The following is a 20217-nucleotide window of genomic DNA, read 5'->3' as shown; positions in this document are numbered from 1 at the left end:
AGCCCCATCTCCTTCCTTACAGCCCTAAATTACATGCACAGGCTGTAATCACTCACCAATTTCCATTCCCTAGAGCACTACTAGGGGCTTGTGGGGCACTGGGGAGAAGGGGGCTTTGTTTTGGGGGTCTTGCTTTACGGTTCTTACAAATAAAACCAGGAATGAATATTTGTGTATGGCTGGGCATGTCTTTGTTCAATAATACCCCTTTTTCTCTATTTCTGGCAAAATAATTTCTGGGCCAGAAGGTATGTTTGCGATCCAATGAGCCCAGCTGGGGAAGAAGGGAGGGGACAGAGCTCAGCAGCATCTAAATCCCTGTATCCACTCATCAATTTCAAGACACCCAGTTTCCAGCCGCCCCTGGAGCCAAAGACCCACTTCTCTTAGGCCAGATAACCTGTGTCCTCTGCTTTCCTTCTCTGCCCAAGCCTTTTCTCAGGCTGAACCTCACCCCTGTCCTCAGAGGGTGCCTAGGCCAGGCTGTCCTGGCCTCCCCCTCCCCTACCTCGGGTCAGGTCCTTATTGTGCAGATTCACAAGATTAATCATCCCCCACGACCAGAAGCAGCAAATGAAACCATCTCTGCCCTTGGGAGGCTTCCATTCTGCTGGGAAAGGGGAGGTACAATGTTCTCACCACAGAACATTCTGGTGCCCTTCCCTTGGCCACTGCCTTCATCAGGGCAAGCCCTCCCAGCTCAGTACCTGAGTGGCCATGCTCGAGTGGGGTGATGTGTCCCCAAGGCCAAGATCCTTATATCTGTGGCAAAGACCCTGTGTTCAGGAAGGAATGGCTGCCACAGCCTTCCCTATTTTCCTCCCTATTTTCCTCATTAGCTCAGGGCTATCCTACCAAACTCTGAGTCAGCTGCATTTGTCCAGAGAGAACAGCGCTTCCTGTGGTGAGGTCCACACAGAGGGCCCTGGCTCCAGAAGGCTCTTCTGCAAACTTGGCCCCTGGGGATTTCCCAGGGTCTCTTGGCACATGGAGGGGGCTGTGCAAGGAACTACCCAGTGATCCCAGAATTCAGAGCAGTCAGGAACCCCTAAGAATATCCTGTCCAAGCCTCCCATTACACCAAGGAGGTAAGTTTCAGACCCCAGAACTGTCCATGTATTCAGCAGGGAGAGGCCCAGAGAGTGGGGACTGGCCTCCCAGCCACACAGGCCCCACTAGAATCCCAGCGTCCATAACACAGTCCTGGCCTCCACCACCAAAGAAATCAGACACCAAGCTCCTAACCATATTTTCTTTCATTGTAAAAGTATTTCCAAGCCTAATTGTCACCATCTGCACACTTTTAAAGGCATATGCTTAGAGTATGACACGGTATGTATCAAGGGAGCACTAGTGACTAGGTTATAGCAGGAACACGTGTGCACAGACACGTGCACGCATGATTGCACACACACATATGTATGCACACAATGCCAGAGATCGAGACAGTCCCTTGAAGCCAGCCTTACTCAGCTAGGATGGGGGAGGGGAGGAGTCCCTCAGTAGACCTCCCAGACACTACTGCGTACAAAGGGCTAGTTTTGCCCAGACTGACCCTACCAAGGTGTGGAGGGAGGCAGGCCTCTGACTCCATGTGTCCAAAAGAGCCACCAGATATACAGATGGAGATGTTTGGGTGTACAAATGAAGGAAAGAAGAGAGGAAGGGAGGGAGGGAGGGAGGAAGGAAGGAAGGAGGGAGGGAAGGGAGGAAGGAAGGAAGGAAGGAAGGGAGGGAGGGAGGGAGGAAGGAAGGAAAAAGGGAAGGAGGGAAGGAGGGAGGGAAGGGAGGAAGGGAGGGAGGGAGGAAGGAAGGAAAGGAGGGAAGAAGGAAGGAAAGAAAGGAAGGAGGGAGGGAGGAAGAAAGGAAGGAGGGAGGAAAGGAGGGAAGGGAGGAAGGAAGGAAGGAAGGGAGGGAGGAAGAAGGGAAGGAGGGGGAAGGAGGGAGGAGGCGAACTATGGCAGTCAGCCCCCAGAGGAGAAGGGGCACTGCTGCCGTCCAGATCCCCTCAGTTCTTCCCAGGTCACTTTTCAGCAGCAGGATCTGACCACAGGAAGAAGGAACCGGACAGAATGCTTCTCCCTTATTTGGGGGTGTTCAGGTGTCTAGTCAGGTCTTCAATTCTCATGTCCTTCAGCTGGACCAGGTGTTCGAGCCTATGCACTTTCATCTGTAGAATCTGCAGGAAACAGGTGCTCATCATTCCACTGGGAGCTGCCCAAGGGCAGGGTCCATCTTTGCCACCCCCCTTTGCATCCCCAGTGCTTAGCACAATGCTCGGCACATAGTAGGTGCTTAATAAATGCTTCCTGACTGATAACTAGATACCAGTTACTTAATATAACTCACACGACCACCTTGGAGAGTCATAGGGGGTTGGGGTCAGCATTAGTGGGCCCATTTTACACAATGGTCACTGGGGCTCTGCTGTCCCACAGCCAGCGCTGCCAAGGGTCAAAGCCAGGACTTCTGCCTGTCCTTTCTCCTGCTATGCTACCTCAAGCATTTTGACTCCCTCTGAAAATGGGTCCCACGCCCACCCTCAGGATGAAGACCATGGCCTCTGCCTTTAGGTCCACCCTCCTCGTCCAAACCATGACACAGTGGGCCAGCCCCTCATGTGCCATCACAAAAGCCGAAGTCCTTGTCACACCTTGCTCGTGGCAACAGCCCAACAGGTGGCTACTGTTTTCCTTCTCATTTTACAGATGGGGAAACTGAAGCTGAGAGAGGTGATTTGCCAGGCTCACCCAGTGGGCAAGTGACCAAGAAGGGGGATGTGGACCCAGGTGCTCCAGGCTCCAAGTCTGACCTTTCTGTGAAGCCCCACTGCGCAGGCAGGTATGTCAAGGTGTGTCTCTAATCAGGGTCCCTAAGTCAGTGATAAACTCTCCCAGCTCACAAAAGTGTGGAAAATCCCTTCTCACGCCCATTCGCTGCCAGCCATGCTGACCCTGGCTTCCTGCCCCCCAAGGGGGCACACAGCTGCTGACTGTGATTTTTAAGGAATGCAGGGATGGAGGGGGCAGACTCTGCTGCTGGTAGGGCAAGAGAAGAGCAGGTTCCCAGATAAAAGTCCCCACAGGTCACCTTGGCATGGCCAGAGGTGGGCCCTCAGGAGTCACTGGGCTTCTGACTGATTGACTGACCCCAATCAGAACTGCTTAAGCAACTTAGTGAATCTTCATTTAGTGTGATGAACCCTAGCCTCCCCTCCCCGCCCTCACTGCCCAGGCTAGACTGGCTAGAAAGCACCCAACCCCCCCACTCAGACAAAAAAACACCCCAATAAGCACTGTCTGGAGATGGGCCCTCAAGCAGAACTGGTGAGGGGAAGTCTCAGGCCTAACACCAGGGCACAGCCAGCCTCCCACTAGGACCTCCATCACACTCTTCCATGTGGGCCCTGCCAGCCCTCCCTGTGTCCAGGCCACTCTATCCTGCCCTTCCAGGGGGAGTCCTTGCTCTACTGTTAACAAACTGCCCTTCCATCTTGAGGCCCCTCTATATCCCGGGTCTAGAGGAGGACACATCCCAGCTTTTCACTGCCCCTTCCAGACGCTCCCCCTGCCACCATTGCTCAGCAACTTCTCCCCCTTTAAGGGTCATTATACCCAAGAACATCCGTCAGTCTCTTCAGATCCTGGCTCCTCGCCCCCAGCCACCCTTCCTCTATTTTCAGAATCTCACCATCTGGATTGCTGTTGCCACTCCCACCCTAACCCACGTGCTTGGACTTGGGGATGTCCCAACAACTCTCACGCCCTGAACCTTTCCTCCACACATTACCCACAAGGTGATACCTCACTAGTCCCGCCTTAGACTTCTCCACCTGGCCACCACTTCCAAACCTTTTCCAGGCTATCCCCCTGCTTGGGCAGCTTCCCTTTGAAATCTTGACCCTAGAGGTGGTGCATTTAACGTCCCGCCATCTTCTGCCTTTAAATCCCTCATGCCCTTGTTCTCTCCCCGCTCATTCCTTTCTAAGCCCCAGACTTGAACCCTTCTCAGCCTGGGCCTTTTCCATGCCTTCTAGGGGCTGCCCCACACAGTAGGGGCAAATCACACAACCGTGGTCTTTTATCCACTGGACCATCCCCAGTGGATATAGGCCCCCTGACTCTTCCTTGGCTGATATCGAATTCCACAGCAGTTCTTCCAAACTCTCTCTCTACAGCATCCCCTTCCTCAGACCCCATACTGTGCAGAAAAAAATGGAAGCCATCCATTATGAGCTGCCTCCTCTGCCCAGCTCCACATCTTCAGTCCTCTCAATGGCATCCCCTACTCTCTGCCCCTCTGTTCCAGGCTCGGAGAAAGTGGTGTCCCTTCCAGCTAAGGCCAATGTCCCTGGCTCATGTCCTCCATTCTATCTCCTCCAGGACCCTTCTTTCACCAACCCCCACATACTAATCTTCAGTCTTTCCTCCTCCACTGGCTCCTTCCCTCCTGCCACAAATATGTCCAGGTCTCCACAACCTTAAACACCCTTCCTATGACCCTCCTCATCCCTTTAAGCTGCCGTCCAATGGCATTCTTCCCTTTCAGAGCCAAAATCCTAGGAAAGGCTGCACACTACTACAGTCATTGGCAAACCTCTCACTGTGCCTCCTGCTCATTTCTGACTTGTGTCCTCATTACTGAAGGGAAGCTGCTCTCTCCAGGTCACCAGGATCTCTCCGACACTGACACCCCTCCTCCCTTTCTCCTCTGGGTTCCATGACACTCTTGCTTCTGGTCTGCCTCCTCCTTGGCCAGCTGGCTTCCTTATTTCTGTCCTTTTCAGAGTCATTTCTCTGGCCTCACCTCTACAGGTGGGGGTGGGGCCCCCCCAGGCTGGGGCTCAGGTTCTCCTCCCTATCCAGGTGCTGTCATCAGCTCCCTCAGATTCAACTATAACTTCTGTGCAGATGATTCCTAGACCTGTCTATGCAGCCCCATCTCTCGCATGAGGATGATTCCCAGACCTGTCTATGCAGCCCCATCTCTCTCATGAGGATGATTCCCAGACCTGTCTATGCAGCCTCATCTCTCTCCCTCTCTCTAGGATGATTCCCAGACCTGTCTATGCAGCCGCATCTTTCTTGTATGGGTGATTCCCAGACCTGTCTATCTATCCTCATCTCTCTCTCTCTAGGATGATTCTCAGACCTGTCTATGCAGCCTCTTCTCTCTTATGAGCTCCCATCTCATCCGCCTCTTGGGCACCTCCCACAGATTTCATAGGCATCTCAAACTCAAAGATTCCAAACACGACTAATTATCTTTCCCTTGTCCTAATGTTCCTGCTTCTACTGAGTGGCACATAGTAGGTGCTTAAAATGCTGGTCAAGTTGGATTCTACCACAGGGCATGGCTCCTTTTATCAAAAGAACAATGAATAAAAGAGACCCAATCTTACAGGAAGCAGAGTCCCTTTGCAATACATCTGACTAAGCTATTTTCCTGGCAGGTCTTATGTAACAAAATTCTCATGATTCCTGCATCAGTCAGTCAATTGGCCATGGGGCTAGTCGCTAGGTCTGCTGGGGAACGCTCTCCTAGCTGGCATAAAGAAAGGCAGGCCAAAAGAAAATGCCCACAGTGCTCCTTCACTGAAGAGTCTGAGTGTCAAGGTTCCTCAAATTCCTCAAGGGGTACTTTCTGGGAGGTGTTGACATAGACGAGCTGGGCCTTGGGAAGTCTCCCCAAGTTTTTGACTTTGGCACCTCACCTTGTCTATTTAAAATATGAGCAATCTCCCCTTCCTGACCCTTTCACAGGGTCATTCCAAAGGCCATTCATGTCTGGAGGTGGCAGGAAGTGGCTTGGACCAAGGGCATGTGAGAAGGAAAATAGGGGTCTTGGGCCTACCCAGTTGGGAGAAAGATTCTTCTGAGATGGTGACCCAAGGGTTGGGAGGGACCTCAGAGGTCATCTGGCCCCAACCAGGGGCGATATTGGGAAGGGCATTAATATGCTGTGGAGGGTAGAGAAGAGAAGGCTTAGGAGAAGTGGCCGAGCTACTGGATAGGAAGGGGATCGGTACCGTTCTGCTCAGCCTATGCAGGGCAGAAGGTGCCAAGGGCAGAAGTTAGGAAGGCTTTCCCAAAGTGGTCTGAGGGTCTCTTGGCATTCAAAGAGAGCCAGAGGGGGCACAGGTGATGGCTGGTGACACAGGCGCTCTCTGGGGCAAACCTGCTCCTCAGGAAGGGCAGGAAATCCCTTCCTCCTCCTGGCCAGGGGCAAAGGCAATGCCCTCTTTATTGTTTTGGGGAGAGTCCAGTGGTCTCGCCTCTTCCCTCCTCCTCTATCTCTGAAGCCTCCCACACTGGTCACCCTCTCTTCTCCTTAATGGTTTTCTTTCTCTCCTTATTTGCCTCCTACCAGGCACTGCCTGCCTGGCTCCTTTGCTGGATCTTGCTGGGTACCAACAGCCTCTTTTTCTCGCTCTCCCATTGATCTGACCTTCTACCATCCCGTTTTCTCCTTGGCCCTAAGTCAGACCCTTATCATCCCTCACTTAACTGCTACACCAGCCTCGATTCTCTCCTCTGCAGCATGTCCTCCACTGCCAAGTACTCTAGCCACATCTCTGCCCTGCTCAAGGAGCTCTGTGTGTCCCTCGGGCCTCTGGGAACACCACCCAGAAAATCCTACTGATTCTCTTCTGTGCCAGCCACCAATGCCTTGTGTGACGCTTATTCAGTCCCAGGAAGTCTGGTCTGTGATCTCTGCACCACTATGCAGCCTTGCCGGAAGCCTGAATCCATCAGAACTTCCTAGCTAGAGTGGTTGCTAGCCCAGCATTGACCATCCCCCCCACCTGCCCCCATGCCTAGGATGCTTCAGACTTTGGACCATTTGTATCGTCTCTTCCAACCAGGAGCTGCCTCCTCGGTTTGGATACTCCTCTTTTTGGCTGTAAATATGATCTGCTGGCCCCTCATTCGGGGTTTTAGCTTGCTGTAGAGGCATAAATTCACACTTTGCTAATAAATTGATTGTGCTCAGAGCTTTGTGCCTCAGTTTACCCTAATGTCAATCCCAGCACTCCCTTTGCAGCCTCATTATACACAGGACTCCCTTTCATACGTACCCCACAATTTAGCCCCCGATCTTCCGGTTTCCACCTCCCCGCCTTTGCACCAGCTATCCCCTGTGCCTGCAATGCCCTCCGAGGGTCCCCATCTCCTTACACTCACTTTGTGCTTCCTCCCTACTTTCTCGCAAACCCCTTGTGTACAATCAGGCTGTTTGGCCTAACAGAAGGTCAGCTCCTCTAGGGCAGGGCTCCAGCTCCCAGCCCAGAGCTAGGCACACAAGAAGTAGGTGCCCCCCCAAGGTGAGGTAGGAAGCCAGGCCAGACCCTTTCTCCCCTCTCTATCCCTCTAGGGTTCCCATCCTCTGGCCTTACCTGCACTGTCTCCTGTAGCATGGTGAGAGCCTGCTCCTTCTGCTCCAGTAGCTGCTGGAAGTTGGGCTCATTGTGTGGGCACTGGCTGAAGTTTGGGTCCTGCCTGGAAGGAGAGCACACCTGTGACCATCCAGCTCAGAAATGCAAAGACCAGCCCATGGGGTGGAGGTGGGGAGGGGACCCAAGAGGGAAAGCCCATGGAGAAGCGGGGGAGAAGATCCAAGAGGAAAAAAGGGGGACCCAAGAGAGAAAGCCCATGGAGGAGGGGGGGGAGGAGATCCAAGAGGAAAAAGGGGGGACCCAAGAGAGAAAGCCCATGGTAGCGGGGACCCAAGAGGGAACAAGTGGGAGGATCCAAGAAAGAAAGCACAGAGGTGGGGGGAACCCAAGAGGGACAGGCCAAGGAGGGGATGCAAGAGGGAAAGTGCAGGGGGCAGTCCTCCTGACGCCTGCCCTGGTTGGCACAGCCCACCTCCCAGAGTGGTCGCTGCCTCTCTCCTCTCCTTTCTGACTAGGAATTGTCTTCTTGCCCAAGGGTACCCTGATAGTCGGGTATTCTGCAAGAAAAGACATGCTGTTGAAACATAAAGCCAGAAGAAGCCTGAAGAGTCAGGCTGGGGTTTTCTGCTGTCTCCAGAGGCTCTCTGTTGGATAGGCAGGGAGGGCAAGAGGATTAGGTCTGTGGCTTTTCCCACCCGCTGGGGATGCCTGGTACAGCAGGCATGGGGCTTCATGCCTCTGCTGGAGGATGAGCCACTGACCTCTAGGTCCATTCAAAGATGCCAAACCAGCCACCCCTCCTTGACAAGAATCAAAATGGCTTGTGTTCCACCCTCAGCACGGAGGCTCTTGTGCGAGGCATGGCCTTCAAGGGGCTCTGGGAGAAGAGGTGCCTCTCAGACTTCCTTGGGGTCACCAGTCAGGAACCAGAAACAATAACTGATAGTTTTACCTTCTATGACTCATCAAAGAATTGGTCAACCAATAAACAAGCAGTTATGTGTGCTGGTATTGTTCTATGGCCACTAACATGTATAAAGAGCATTTATTAAGCACCCTCTGTATGTGGGGGGGCCACAGTAGTGAAATTTATAGGGCATTTATTAAGCACCCTCTGTATGCTGGTGGGTGCCACAGTAGTGAACATTTATAGAGCACTTATTAAACACTGTGTGCCAGGTGCTATGCTACAGTAGCATTTGTAGAGCATCTATTAAGCACTTACTGTGTGCCAGTGCTCTGCTACAGTAGCACACATTTATAGAGCATTTATTAAGCACTAACTGTATGCCAGGTATTGTCCTATGGTAGCTAACTTTATAGAGCATTTTAAGGTTTGCAAAGCACTTTAAATGCACATTCTCATTGGCTCTTCACAACACCCCAGGGACATAGTAGCTATTATGACCTTCATTTTTTGGAAGAGGCAGACAGGTGCGATGACTTGCCCACCCAAGGTCACCCAGCCAGTAAGTGCAGAGGCAGGAGTCCTTAGCACTGAGCACTCTGGTGCCAGCTAGTGTAGTAGCAAAGAATGTGATAACCCCCCCACCCCAACCCCTACTGTTAAGGAACTTCCATTCAGATGAGACCAGGATATAGCTAAGCATATACACAGAAGGAAGAGAAAGAGAACAAAGGTACTTTGGGCGGGAGGGTATGAGTTTTCTGTCAGCCCATGATCGTCGCCCAGGGTAGGAAGCAGGTAGCAGTACCCAATTTTCTGAATTCATGACCATCCCACTAAACACTCGTTTACATCACTAGAGGCTGGTCAGATAAAATCCATTTTTCCCTGGCTTACACACAGTCATTGCCATCTCAGGGACAATTTAAATAATACCGGCAGATTTGCAGTTTTCCAACTCTGCCAAGTGTCTGTTGATGTTAATGCTGTCAAATCCAGTGGGGTCCTGCAAAGATTTTAGAGAAGAATCATCATCGGAAATGTGCTCAGGAGTGGATACATATCTAGTCTATGCTCAAGACTCATCACTGCTTCTTTCACTTCAGCATTAGAGCTGGATGTCATGAAAGAATGAGCTAAAATCCTTATCTGTTGCTAGGAAGGCAGTGGTGCCATTATTTGGCACAGGACAAAGGCTGTCTGCAGCTAGACTCCCCTCTCTTTCTTCCCAACTTTCAAGGTCTACCCAGAGTCCAGCTCTCTTCCCCTTTGCAGCCCTTCCTTTTGCAGGTCATTAGTTCTGTACGTGTGACATCACGGATGCATTTGTCTGTTCTCCATAGTTAACATTTCACTCATTCATGGTGTCTGGTTTACCCACCAGGACACTGGAGGGCAGGGGCCCAGTTCACATCTTCCTGGGCCCCTAGGACTGACTTGCATGTACAGAGTTCTCAGTGGATATTTAAACTTTTTTTTAATTAAATTTTATTTTTTCCCTTGTTATATGTAGAGACAATTTTTAACACTGATTTTAAAAAAAATGTAAGCCCTTCCCTGAGACAGTAAGCAATTGGATCTAGGTTCTACATGTTCAATCGTTCAACACATGTTACTATATTAGTCATGTTGTGAAAAAAGACACAGAGCCAAAGGGAAAATATAAAAAAAACACGACAAATAATCCAGAAAGGTAAAAAAAAACCCAGCTTCGATCTGCATTCAGACACCATCAGTTCTTGTTTTTGTTCTGCTAGGCAATGGGGTTGAGTGACTTGCCCAGGGTCACACAGCTAATAAGTGTCAAGTGTCTGAGGCCGGATCTGAACTCAGGTCCTCCTGACTCCAGGGCTGGTGCTCTACCCAGTGCGCCACCCATCACCATTGGTTCTTTCTCCTAAGGCAGACAGTATTTTTCATCATGAGTACTTTGGGAATGTCTTGGATCACTGTTGCTGAGAACAGCCAAGTCATTTCCAGCTAGTCATCAGATGGCATTATTGTACTGAACTGTGGACATTCATTGGCAAGCTCCTTTATTAATTCAGTAACAAAATGGAAGAGGGTGACAAGGGTTCACAAGGTTAGTCAGACAGTGATGCCCCTAAATGCTTCTATGCTGGGAATCCCTGACCCTTGCTATGGGATTCCTGTATTGCTCTAAGAGTATGTTTGTCTAAAACAGTGTTGTAGGCACAAAAAAGGCCTGGGGAGAGGCCAGAGCAACAAACTGGTCCTTGTTGGCCTGGCTGGGAAAGGAGCCCAGCAGTGAAAGGTCTGTCTGATGACGACCCATGAGGAATTCCAGGGGACCCTGAACTTGGGCCAGAAACAGAACGGTCTGGAAGGGGAAAACCCAGGAGTGGCCCCTGCCTGGCCTAGGCCAAGTCCCAAAGGCAAAATGTGTGGGGAGAAGGCAGACTCCCAGAGGATCCCAACTCTGCCCTGGCCTCGGGCTCCTGTCCTGCTCAGTGCACCCACAAAGTCCCATACTTAAGGCAGCAGGTTTCTGAACTCTGATGCCTCCCTGGGGCCCAGGCCCTATATTAGGGCTGCCCACCCCAACCCCTCCACACTCTCCACCCCCATGCTGCCTTCCTAGCCTAGCCTGAAGCTCTTGCTCAGAGGGGAGAAGGATGGTTGGGGGGGGGGGCTTCCATAAGAAGGTGGGTTAGACTAACCCAGAAGGAGCTGGTGATGGGGTATGGGTCCAAGCTGAGACCTTTGCCCCTCACCCTAAAAAGAATTTGGGTCCCATTTGTTTGAAGGTGGAATGATGGGGTAAGGGCCCAAGCTGAGACCTTTGTCCCTCACCCCAAAAAGAATTTGGAAAGCATTGGGACAGAGAATATCTCTGGCCTGGGCAGCAGGACCCTCCCCTGGGGCCACCTGACTCTCTTCAGAGCAGCCAGAGGGGCCAGGACCATCAGTACAGTGGCCACAGACAGAAGGCAGGCAGGACCTGTGGCCCATCTCACCCTGCTTTCTTGACTCCTTCTTCGTCCCCTCCCTCCTCCCCCCAGCAGCAAGTGCCTCTGGCCCAGGGCTCTGGCTTAGACCAGGAAATGCCCTGAGACTCAGCTAGAGCCAGACCAGGGACTCTCCAGGCTTGGGGCTGGGGCTGAAGGCTGGGCTCACTCTGGCCTCCAAGAACCCCTTGTAGCCCAGGCCTTGTGGATGCCTTAGTTCACTCCCAGGTGAAACCATTCACAATCTGTCCTTGCTCCCTTAAAAGGAGAAGACCACTGGCAGCCAACAGGGGCCTGGGGCCAGCAGGTTTGGGTAGGGCCCAGAATGGAGCAGATGTTTCTGCCAGATGCCAATGCTTCCATTTTCATCTTATTGTGTTCCTATGCACTCCTGTTCCCTGGAGGGTCATTCTCAGGGTAAAAAGAAAAGCTTACCTGATCCCACTGTCATTGAGGCTGTCTGGGCCTCAACGGAAAGGCTGATTAGAGACACAAAATGCATGTCTCCTGAGGAGCCAAGTCACACCTTCTAGCCAGACCCTCTGAGGCACCCATAGGCCCTCCCTCCAATGACCCAGGACTCTGCTGTGGTAGGAGACCCTCCCACTGAGGCAGATTACCACTCTACCATGAGCTAAGGGAGCTTGAAGGGGCCCCTCTGCCCATACACACATCTCCAATGTCCCCAGTGGGGAGTCACCCAGCCTTAAGACCTGGGGGGTAGGGGGCACCTAGGCCACCGTGGGAGGAAGTTCGTCCTGAAAGCGGCCCCTTGGCAGCTCGTGGCTTCATCCTTTGGGCCTCTCATGATAATCCCCTGATACCTGAAGACGGTGGTCACATGCTCCCCTTCAGTCTTCTCAGTCTCCCAAGTCCTACAAGTGACCCTCCAACCACATGGACTGGGAGAACTTCCCTAAATGCCCTCACCTGCCCCGTGCACCAGAACCCAAGGTTCCTTCATCAGCTTCGGAGGCAATGAGGGCACCAGGACACCAGAGCATGGGACCTGGAGTCAGGAAGACCCAAGTTCAAGCTGGCCAACCCTGAGCAAGTCCCTGAACAGTTTCCTCCACTGCAAAATGGGGAAAATAACAGCCCCCACTTCCCAGGGTTGTGAGGATCAGATGAAATGTTTGCAAAGTGCTTAACCAGTGCCTGGCACACAGTAGGCGCTCTATAAATGCTCATTCCCTTGGGCACTGTGGCTCTCCCCCTACTTGTCATTCTCCCTTGCCCAGGAAACAAAGAGAGTTGGGTAGGACTGCCGTCTCTCTCTTGTCTCTTGGCCCTGGTCCATCCTCCCTAAGGAAAGCCTCTGTTTTTTCCTTTGGCCGTCCTTGATTAGCAGCTCCCTCCGAGCTTTGGGGACCCTCATACGCCTGCCAAGCTCTTCCATTGCTAAAGATGGCAGCCTGTAGCCAACCTTGGGACAAGCATGGCTGGTCCTGAGAGTGAGCACATACATGCGCACATGCAAGCCTGCACATGCGCGCACACACACACACACACATACACACACATACACACTCTTCATTCCTGGGCTTGCCCACACCAAGCTCACCAACTTCAGCCTCTGTTCATTTTGGCACCAAAACAAAGCACAAGAGAAGGGCCTCGGGGGATCCCGTGAACACACAAGGCCCAAATGCTCTGGAGTGCAAGAAAACACCATGGCTTTGCGCTGGGGTACCAAGGCGGTGTGTGGGGAAGAGTGGGGCACCGTCCCAAGTTTTCTTTTCTTTGGAGAAGCCTCCATTTCTAGTTACAACTTTTAGGGTATCTAGGCCACAACAATAATCCTGACTTGGCTCTGCTATCTCATTTCCCAAACATCCTGGTGAGGAGAAGGGTCCCTGGTGCCCAGATGTGGCCGAGGAGGGCAAGGAAAAACATGATCACTTTTTATTGTCAATGTTGAGGCCTTCCTGCGATTTGCTACTGACAAAGATTGGTTCAGCAGTCACTCTAGCCAGTGCTGGGATCACATATACAAGCAAAGAGAAAGACCTTTGTCACCCCGAGCAGTGCACACTCTGACAGGGGAAGACAACAGATGAAAGCTGAAGAGGGAGGGCAGGTACCCATGCAGGGGCAGCCTAGGCTCATGCCTTCCAATGGAGGCTCTGGGGAAAGCCAAAGAGCGGAAGGCATGTGATTATGCCCTGCCATCTCAGTATTAGTGCGCATTTGCATGGGGCAGCCGTGTGGCGCTGCAGGGGATAGAGCGGGGCCAAGAATCAGAAGATATCCTCCTGAGCTCAACTCTGGCCTTGGACATAGTAGCCGTGTGACCTTGGGCAAGTCACTTCACCCTGTTGGCCTCAGTTTCCTGATCTGTAAAATGAGCTAGAGAAGGAAATGGCCAACCCCTCCAGCATCTGTGCCAAGAAAACCCCAACAGGGTCACGGACAGTTGGATGTGACCAAACAACCACGAACAGCAAGCATTTATGTGGCACCAGCATGTGCTCAGTGTTTCCTAACGATTATCTCCTTTGAAACAATCCTGGGAGGTAAATGCTGTTATTATCCCCACTGTACAGATGAGGAGACTGAGGCAGACAGAAGGCCAGAGACTTGCTCAAGGGCACACAGCTAATACATGTCTGAGGACAGATTTGAGCTCAGATCTTCTTGCTCCAAGCCTTGCACTGTCTACTCGATACACAGAGATGCGTCTCTCTCACACCAGTGAGCAGATTGAATTCTACTTGGAACCCCAAATAAGTATTAAGCAAAGGCTGTGCCCCAGGCTCCAAGGCCAGATGTGGCCCAATGGTCAGTGCCCAGGAGTTTCCTACATCAATGAAATCATAGGTTTGGTCTCCCTCTCCTCTACACCCAAAATGTGCCAGGCATTGGGCTCCCTTGGAAGTGAGCTAGGCATTCTCTGAGGGAAAAGGAGACAAGGTACCTTTGAGATGTGAGGAGCCCACATAAATCATCTGCATTTCTGTATATTACCAAGGACACTTAACAAGAGGAGACAGAAAGAGAAGTGCAATTTTAAATCACCACAGACCGTGTAAAATACTTGGGAATCTACCTGTCAAGACACACATACACAGGAACTAAATGAACATAAGCACACAAATAAAGACAGATGGAAAGAATTAGAGAAATATTGGGTAGGCTGAGTCAATATGGTAAAAAGGACAATACCACCTAAATCTACTTAATCTTTCAGTGCCACACCCATCAAATCACCATAGAATTACTTTGTAGAGCTAGAAAAAATAAGAAAATTCTTCTGGAGGAAGAAAAGGTCACAAATGTCAAGAAAATCAGTGAAAACAAACAGGAAGGAAGGTGGATCCTCTGTGGTGCCAGATCTCAGATGAGGCAAGCCACCGGTGAAGAATAGTGGGACAGATGAGGCACTTGTAAGTGACCGCAGTGATCTCATGTCCTAAAGATCCCCGCGACTGGAGCAAAAGCATTCTATGTGACAAAACCTGCAAAGTACGTTGGCAGAAACTAGGCACAGACCAGCACCTCACAACATACACCAAGAAAAGCTCCAAATAAGTACCTGACTAAGACATAACCCAATTAGTGATGTCTGTATGGATGGATGGATGGATGGGAGAAATTATCTGTCATATCTATGGAGAGACCCAACAAGAGATAGAGGTGTTCACAGGAGGTAAAATGGATCATTTCAATCACATAATTTCTTTTTTCACAAACAAAGCCAATGAAGCTAAAAGTGAGAAGAAAAGGAGGAAAGGGGGGGATCTGCAGCAAGTTTCTCTGATAAAGGTTTCATTTCTCAAGTGCGTAGCGAACTGAAGCAAATTTTCAAGCAGAAAAATAATTTAATTGCTAAATGGTCAAAGGATATCAATAAGGAAGCTTCCGAAGAAGAAATCAAAGCTATCAAGAGCCATATGAAAAAAAATGCCCTAAAATGGATGACTCTGATTACATTAAATTAAAAGGCTTTTGCACAAAGCCAATGCAACCAAGATTAGAAGGGAAGTAGAAAGTTGGGAAACAATTTTTACAACCAGTGCTCTGATAAAGGCGTCATTTCTGCAATACATAGAGAACTGAGTTGAATTTATAAGAATACAAGTCATTCCCCAATGGATAAATGGTCAAAGGATTTGAACAGGCAGTTTTCAGAGGAAGAAATTAAAGCTATCTATAGTCTTACGAAAAAATACTCTAAATCATTATTGATTAGAGAAGCACAAATCAAAACAACTCTGAGGTACCACATCACACCTATCAGATTGGCTAACATGACAAAACAGGAAAATGCTAAATGCTGGAGAAGATGTGGGAAAATTGGAACTAATGCATTGTTGATTGTTGGTGGAGTTGTGAACTGATCCAACCATTCTGGAGAGCAATTTGGAACTATGCCCCAAGGGCTGTAAAACTATGCATACCCGTTGACCTAGCAATATCATTTCTAGGGCTGTATCCCAAAGAGATGATAAAAATGGGAAAAGGACCCACATATACAAAAATATTTATAGTAGCTCTTTTTGTGGTGGCCAAGAATTGGAAATTGGGGGGATGCCCATCAATTGGGAAATGGCTGAACAAGTTGTGGTATATGAATGTAATGGAATACTATTTTGCTATAAGAAATGATGAGCAGGTGGACTTCAGAAAAACCTGGACAGACTTACATGAACTGATGCTGAGTAAAGTGAGCAGAACCAGAACACTGTACACACTAACAGCCACACTGTGCAATGACTGACTTTGATAGACTTAGCTCTTCTCAGCAAAGCAAGGATCTAAGACAACTCCAGAATTCTCACGATGGAAAAAGCTATCCATATCCAGAGGAAGAACTTTGGAGTCTGAATGCAGATCGAAGCAGACTATATTTGCTCTTCTTTTCTTTTGTTGTTTTGTTTTGATTCTTCTTTCTTGTGGCTCATCCCGTTGGTTCTAATTCTTCTTTACATAATGTGAAAATATGCTTAATATGAATGTGTAAGTAGAGCCTATATCAGATTTCATACCGTCTTGGGGAGGGGGAGGAGAGGGAAGGGGAGAAAATTTGAAACTCAAAATCTTATGTATGTTAAAAACTAAAAGTTAATAAATTGTTTAATAAAAAAATGCTTTAAATCACAAATAATTAGAGAAATGCCAGTTAAAACAACCCTGAGGAGCTACCTCACACCTATCTGATGGACTAACATGCCAGAAAAGGAACATGACAAATGCTGGAGGGGATGTGAAAAAGCAGGGATACTAATGCACTCTTGGAGGAACTGGAAGCTGGTCCCACCATTCCAGAGAACAATTTGGAACTATGCCCAAAAGCTATTAAACTGGGCCTACCTTAGGGTCCAGGGTTACCACTACTAGGTCTGCATTCCAAAGAGATCAAAGAAAGAGGAAAGCACACAAACATTCATAGCAGATGTTTTTGTGGAGGCAAAGACTGGAAACTGAGGGGATGCCCATCAGTGAGGGAATGGCTCAACAGGGTGTGGTATATGATTGTGATGAAATGTTACTGGGCTGTAAGAAATGAGCAGGATGCTTTCAGCAAAACCTAGGAACTATATGAACTGATGCAAAGTGAAGTGAATAGAATCAGAAAAACATTGTACACATAACAGCAATACTGTAACATTAATGAACTGTGAAAGAATTAGCTACTCCGATGAGTATAATGACCCACCACAATTCCAAGACTCATGATGAAGCATGCCATCCACCTCCAGATAGAGAGCTGGTGGAAGCACATTTTCTTCTCTTTCTTTTCTTTTTCTTGACTTATTTGGGGACAAGGAAGAACATGACTAATGTGGATATTTGTTTTGCATGACTATACATATTTGTAATGAGCTCTATTTTTCTCGCCTTCTCAGTGGGTGGGGAAGAAGAAAGGGGGAGGGAGAGAATTTGGCAATAAAAATACAATTAAAGTGATTTTTAAAAAAAAAGGCATTGGGGGACACCTTATGCACAAAGACTGGGAGGTAGGAGTTTGGAGGTCCGCACAGGGGATTAGCCTGTTTGACTAAAACAGTTTGGAACAAGATGAGAAGGGGCCGTGAGGGGCCAGACAGTGGAGGGAACAAATGTCAGGCTGGGAAATGTCTCTTTTATCTCAAGGAAATGGGGAGCCATCAGAAGTTTGGGGTCAGAGTCATGTCTGAGGACTCTTAGTTTGGCAGCTTCTGGAGGACAGACTGGAGAGGGCATGGGAGCATCACCCTGATCGTTTCCACCTGAGTAGCCTCCCAGCTCCTCTTACTGCTCCATCAGGCCACACACAGACACACTGGAGCCAAAGGTGCACAAAATACTGGTGTTCCCTGCACCTCTGATGCCTGGGTCAGGAACCAAGATGAGTGCCAGGCAGGGAAGAATGGGGGCCCACCCATGGCCCCCCAGCCCAGCCTCAGTGCCTTTTTCAGGTATCAGGTGGTCTGGGCAGCCCCCAAAATGCCTGCATCTCTTCCCTCCATGTCTCCCTTAAGCCCCCCCCCACACTGCCCCATGGGGATGAGGACCTAGGGACACACCTTCAAGGTCAGCCTGGCCTCTTGGATGGCCTTCCTTTGGCATTTTTCTTCTACTTTCTGCCTCAATGTAGACAGTACAGACTCAATGGCCCCCGGGGCACTGATGACAACCTTCCGAATGTCTTCCTCTGAGACATAGAAGCGTAGTTTAGGGAACACTTTTCTGAAAAGCAATCAGAAGACGACTGGGCTCTAAACAGGCTTCTCTTACTTTCTGTCAGCCTCGAACAAGCCTCACAGATATCACCTCCTGCTTCTCCTGCCAGCTCAATCAATGGGCACCTGGGAAGGCAGAGGTCCAAATTCAGGGTGCAAAGCTGTGCAGGGAGTACCAAGGAATAGCTCTGTCACGGCTGTTGGAAAGTGCCCTGTATTTTGCATCCCCTCCTGCTACCCTGCCCTGGCTCTGGAGGCAGCTGTTCACTCCCTGTGTGACCAGGGTCAGCAGCTTCCCCTCACCTCAGGCTCCTCTCCTGGGAGAAAAGGGCATTAGATAGGATGGTCTCTGAGGCTCCCCATGAGTTTGGCCTTCTATGGGTCATCCCTGCTGGCCCACTACTTATGCCAGCATCAGCATCCCCAGACATGTGCACCCCTGTCTCTAACAGTGCAGTGTCACTGGGTTCTGAAGTAGCATTTCGGTGACTAACACGCCTGGCTTCTCTTTTTTCCTCTCCTCCTTCAGAGTCCCGCCACAGTTCTTGCCCTCTCTGAAGTCTCGATACAAACCCATGTTTCTGGTTTCCTAGAAAAACCACCTGCCTTAAACGCAGTAGGCTGGAGATAGGCCCGAGAGCATTCACCGCCCAGATGGCAGGGAATGGCTTTGGATAACATGGCTTCCCTCCTTTCCACTGAGGCAGGCCTGTGGGCAAATCAGAGCTAGGAGACCTACAAGTCCAAAGCACAACTTCCTCAAGTGGTCAAGGATGCTTGGGGATGACCTTCGGTGACAGGGAACTTGTGGACATCTATCTCCATTAGGGAGCTTTTCCTTTTGCGGCCCGGAAATCTGTTCCCTCACCCCCTACCCGCTTTTTCTCCTGGGTCTGCCTTCCGGGCTAAGCCGTACAAGGCTAATCTTTCTTCCCACGGAGAACCTTTCTCACACCTGAAGGCAGCTATCTGATCTCACTCTGAACCTGGCTGGGTTGGTTTGTGGTCGTTCAGCCTAGCCTCAACCCCAACTCAAAGCCGGCAAGTGTTTGGAGGTCTCACCCTGTTTTGGAGAAACAACGAAGCCTAAACTGTGGCACCTGCTGCACCCGGGACAGACCCAGCCAGCGTGGTGTCCAATGCACCCGGGACAGACTCAGCCAGTACAGGTTTCCCACCCCCCACCCCCGCTCCCGGCAGATCCCGGCACCTGCCTGTTCAGAGTGCTCCAGTTGCTCAGCTTTTGCTCGGTGTTACTGGTAGGAACGTAGTTGTGCATTTCCACAAGTTTGGGTTGAAAGTGTTTCACAATCTCTGCAATCATCACTGCAAGGAATTCAGAAGAAAACCAAGTGCTACTTTTGTCGCCGAAGGGGAAGGAAGCGGGAGTTGCAACAAAGACTCACTGTCCACTACTTTGTATCTACTTGTATCCTCTCCAGCCCCCCTCCCGCCCCGCCTCCAAGAATGTGAGCTTCTCGAGATCAAGGGAGGAGTTTCACACTTTGCTTTAGGTTTAGTAACCTCAGGGCCTAGCACTTAAAAGTCGCTGGAATCGAACTGAATTCAATGAAGTCGACTCCAAGACTCCAGCCCCAGGCACTCTGGGGATGCGAACTTTACGAGCGGACTATCCAGCAGTTTTGGGTCAGAGCTGCGGCCAACGCCCCAGCTGAGTTTCCCTTGCCTCCCTCCAGCCAATCCGCAGGGTGCATTGCCGGAGGCATGGTGACCGGCCACACCCTTGTCAGGCCGTATACAATGGTCATACTGCATCTCCCGATGCCTATGACGGGCCCCGCCTCTCACTGTCTCTAGCCAATCTCCGGGCCGTCACGCCGGCCGCCTCGAGACCGGCCCCCTCCCTCGGCTGAGCGGCAGCCAATGCCAGGCGGCGGCGTCCCGCCCCCTAGCTGGCCCGCAGCCAATCAAAAACCTGGCGCAAACCCTCACTCTCCGGCTCCGGCTCCTGCCCGGCCTCAGTTTCCGGGCCGGCCCCGCACCCACCGCGCCTGGCTCACCGCCGTCGCTGAAGTCCCGGGCCAGGTGGCGCTTTGGGCGGCTGAAGGGCACGCTGTCCACCCAGGCATAGAGGTGGTGAAGCGCCGTGAGCGGCAGCGGCGCGGACAGCAGCGAGCCTTGGACCGTGCGCCCAGGCCGGTTCATAGCTCGGCCAGCCCCAAGCAGTGGCCCTGCAGCTGCCGTTGCTGGGAGACGGCGACGGCGGCCCCGGAGGGACAGAAATCGGCGAAGGAAGAAGTTGGGGGTGGACTGGGTCCG

General features: G+C 50.7%; 1 protein-coding gene across 2 annotated transcripts; it reads right to left on the bottom strand.

Moving 5' to 3' along the window:
- Window positions 1–1238: 1238 nt before the first annotated feature.
- LOC110198686 (sperm flagellar protein 1-like) lies at window positions 1239–20217 on the bottom strand. 2 transcript variants are annotated; one of them, XM_020973096.2, is made up of 7 exons: window positions 19959–20217; window positions 19152–19263; window positions 17782–17944; window positions 9240–9309; window positions 7869–7953; window positions 7397–7499; window positions 1239–2179 (listed from the first exon to the last, which is right to left on the bottom strand). In XM_020973096.2, the coding sequence occupies exons 1-7, from the start codon at window positions 20101–20103 to the stop codon at window positions 2084–2086; spliced, it is 774 nt and encodes a 257-aa protein (XP_020828755.1). In that variant the 5' UTR covers window positions 20104–20217; the 3' UTR covers window positions 1239–2083. The 2 variants fall into 2 exon arrangements, with proteins under 2 accessions (XP_020828755.1, XP_078006792.1); XM_078150666.1 differs by lacking the exon at window positions 19959–20217 and adding an exon at window positions 17993–18063 and having other exon boundaries at window positions 17782–17909; window positions 19152–19599.

Source organism: Phascolarctos cinereus, unplaced genomic scaffold, assembly GCF_003287225.1.
Source record: "Phascolarctos cinereus isolate Bilbo 61053 unplaced genomic scaffold, phaCin_HiC Scaffold_3;HRSCAF=262, whole genome shotgun sequence".
Lineage (NCBI taxonomy): Eukaryota > Metazoa > Chordata > Mammalia > Diprotodontia > Phascolarctidae > Phascolarctos > Phascolarctos cinereus.
This window is presented reverse-complemented; position numbering and strand designations above follow the sequence as displayed.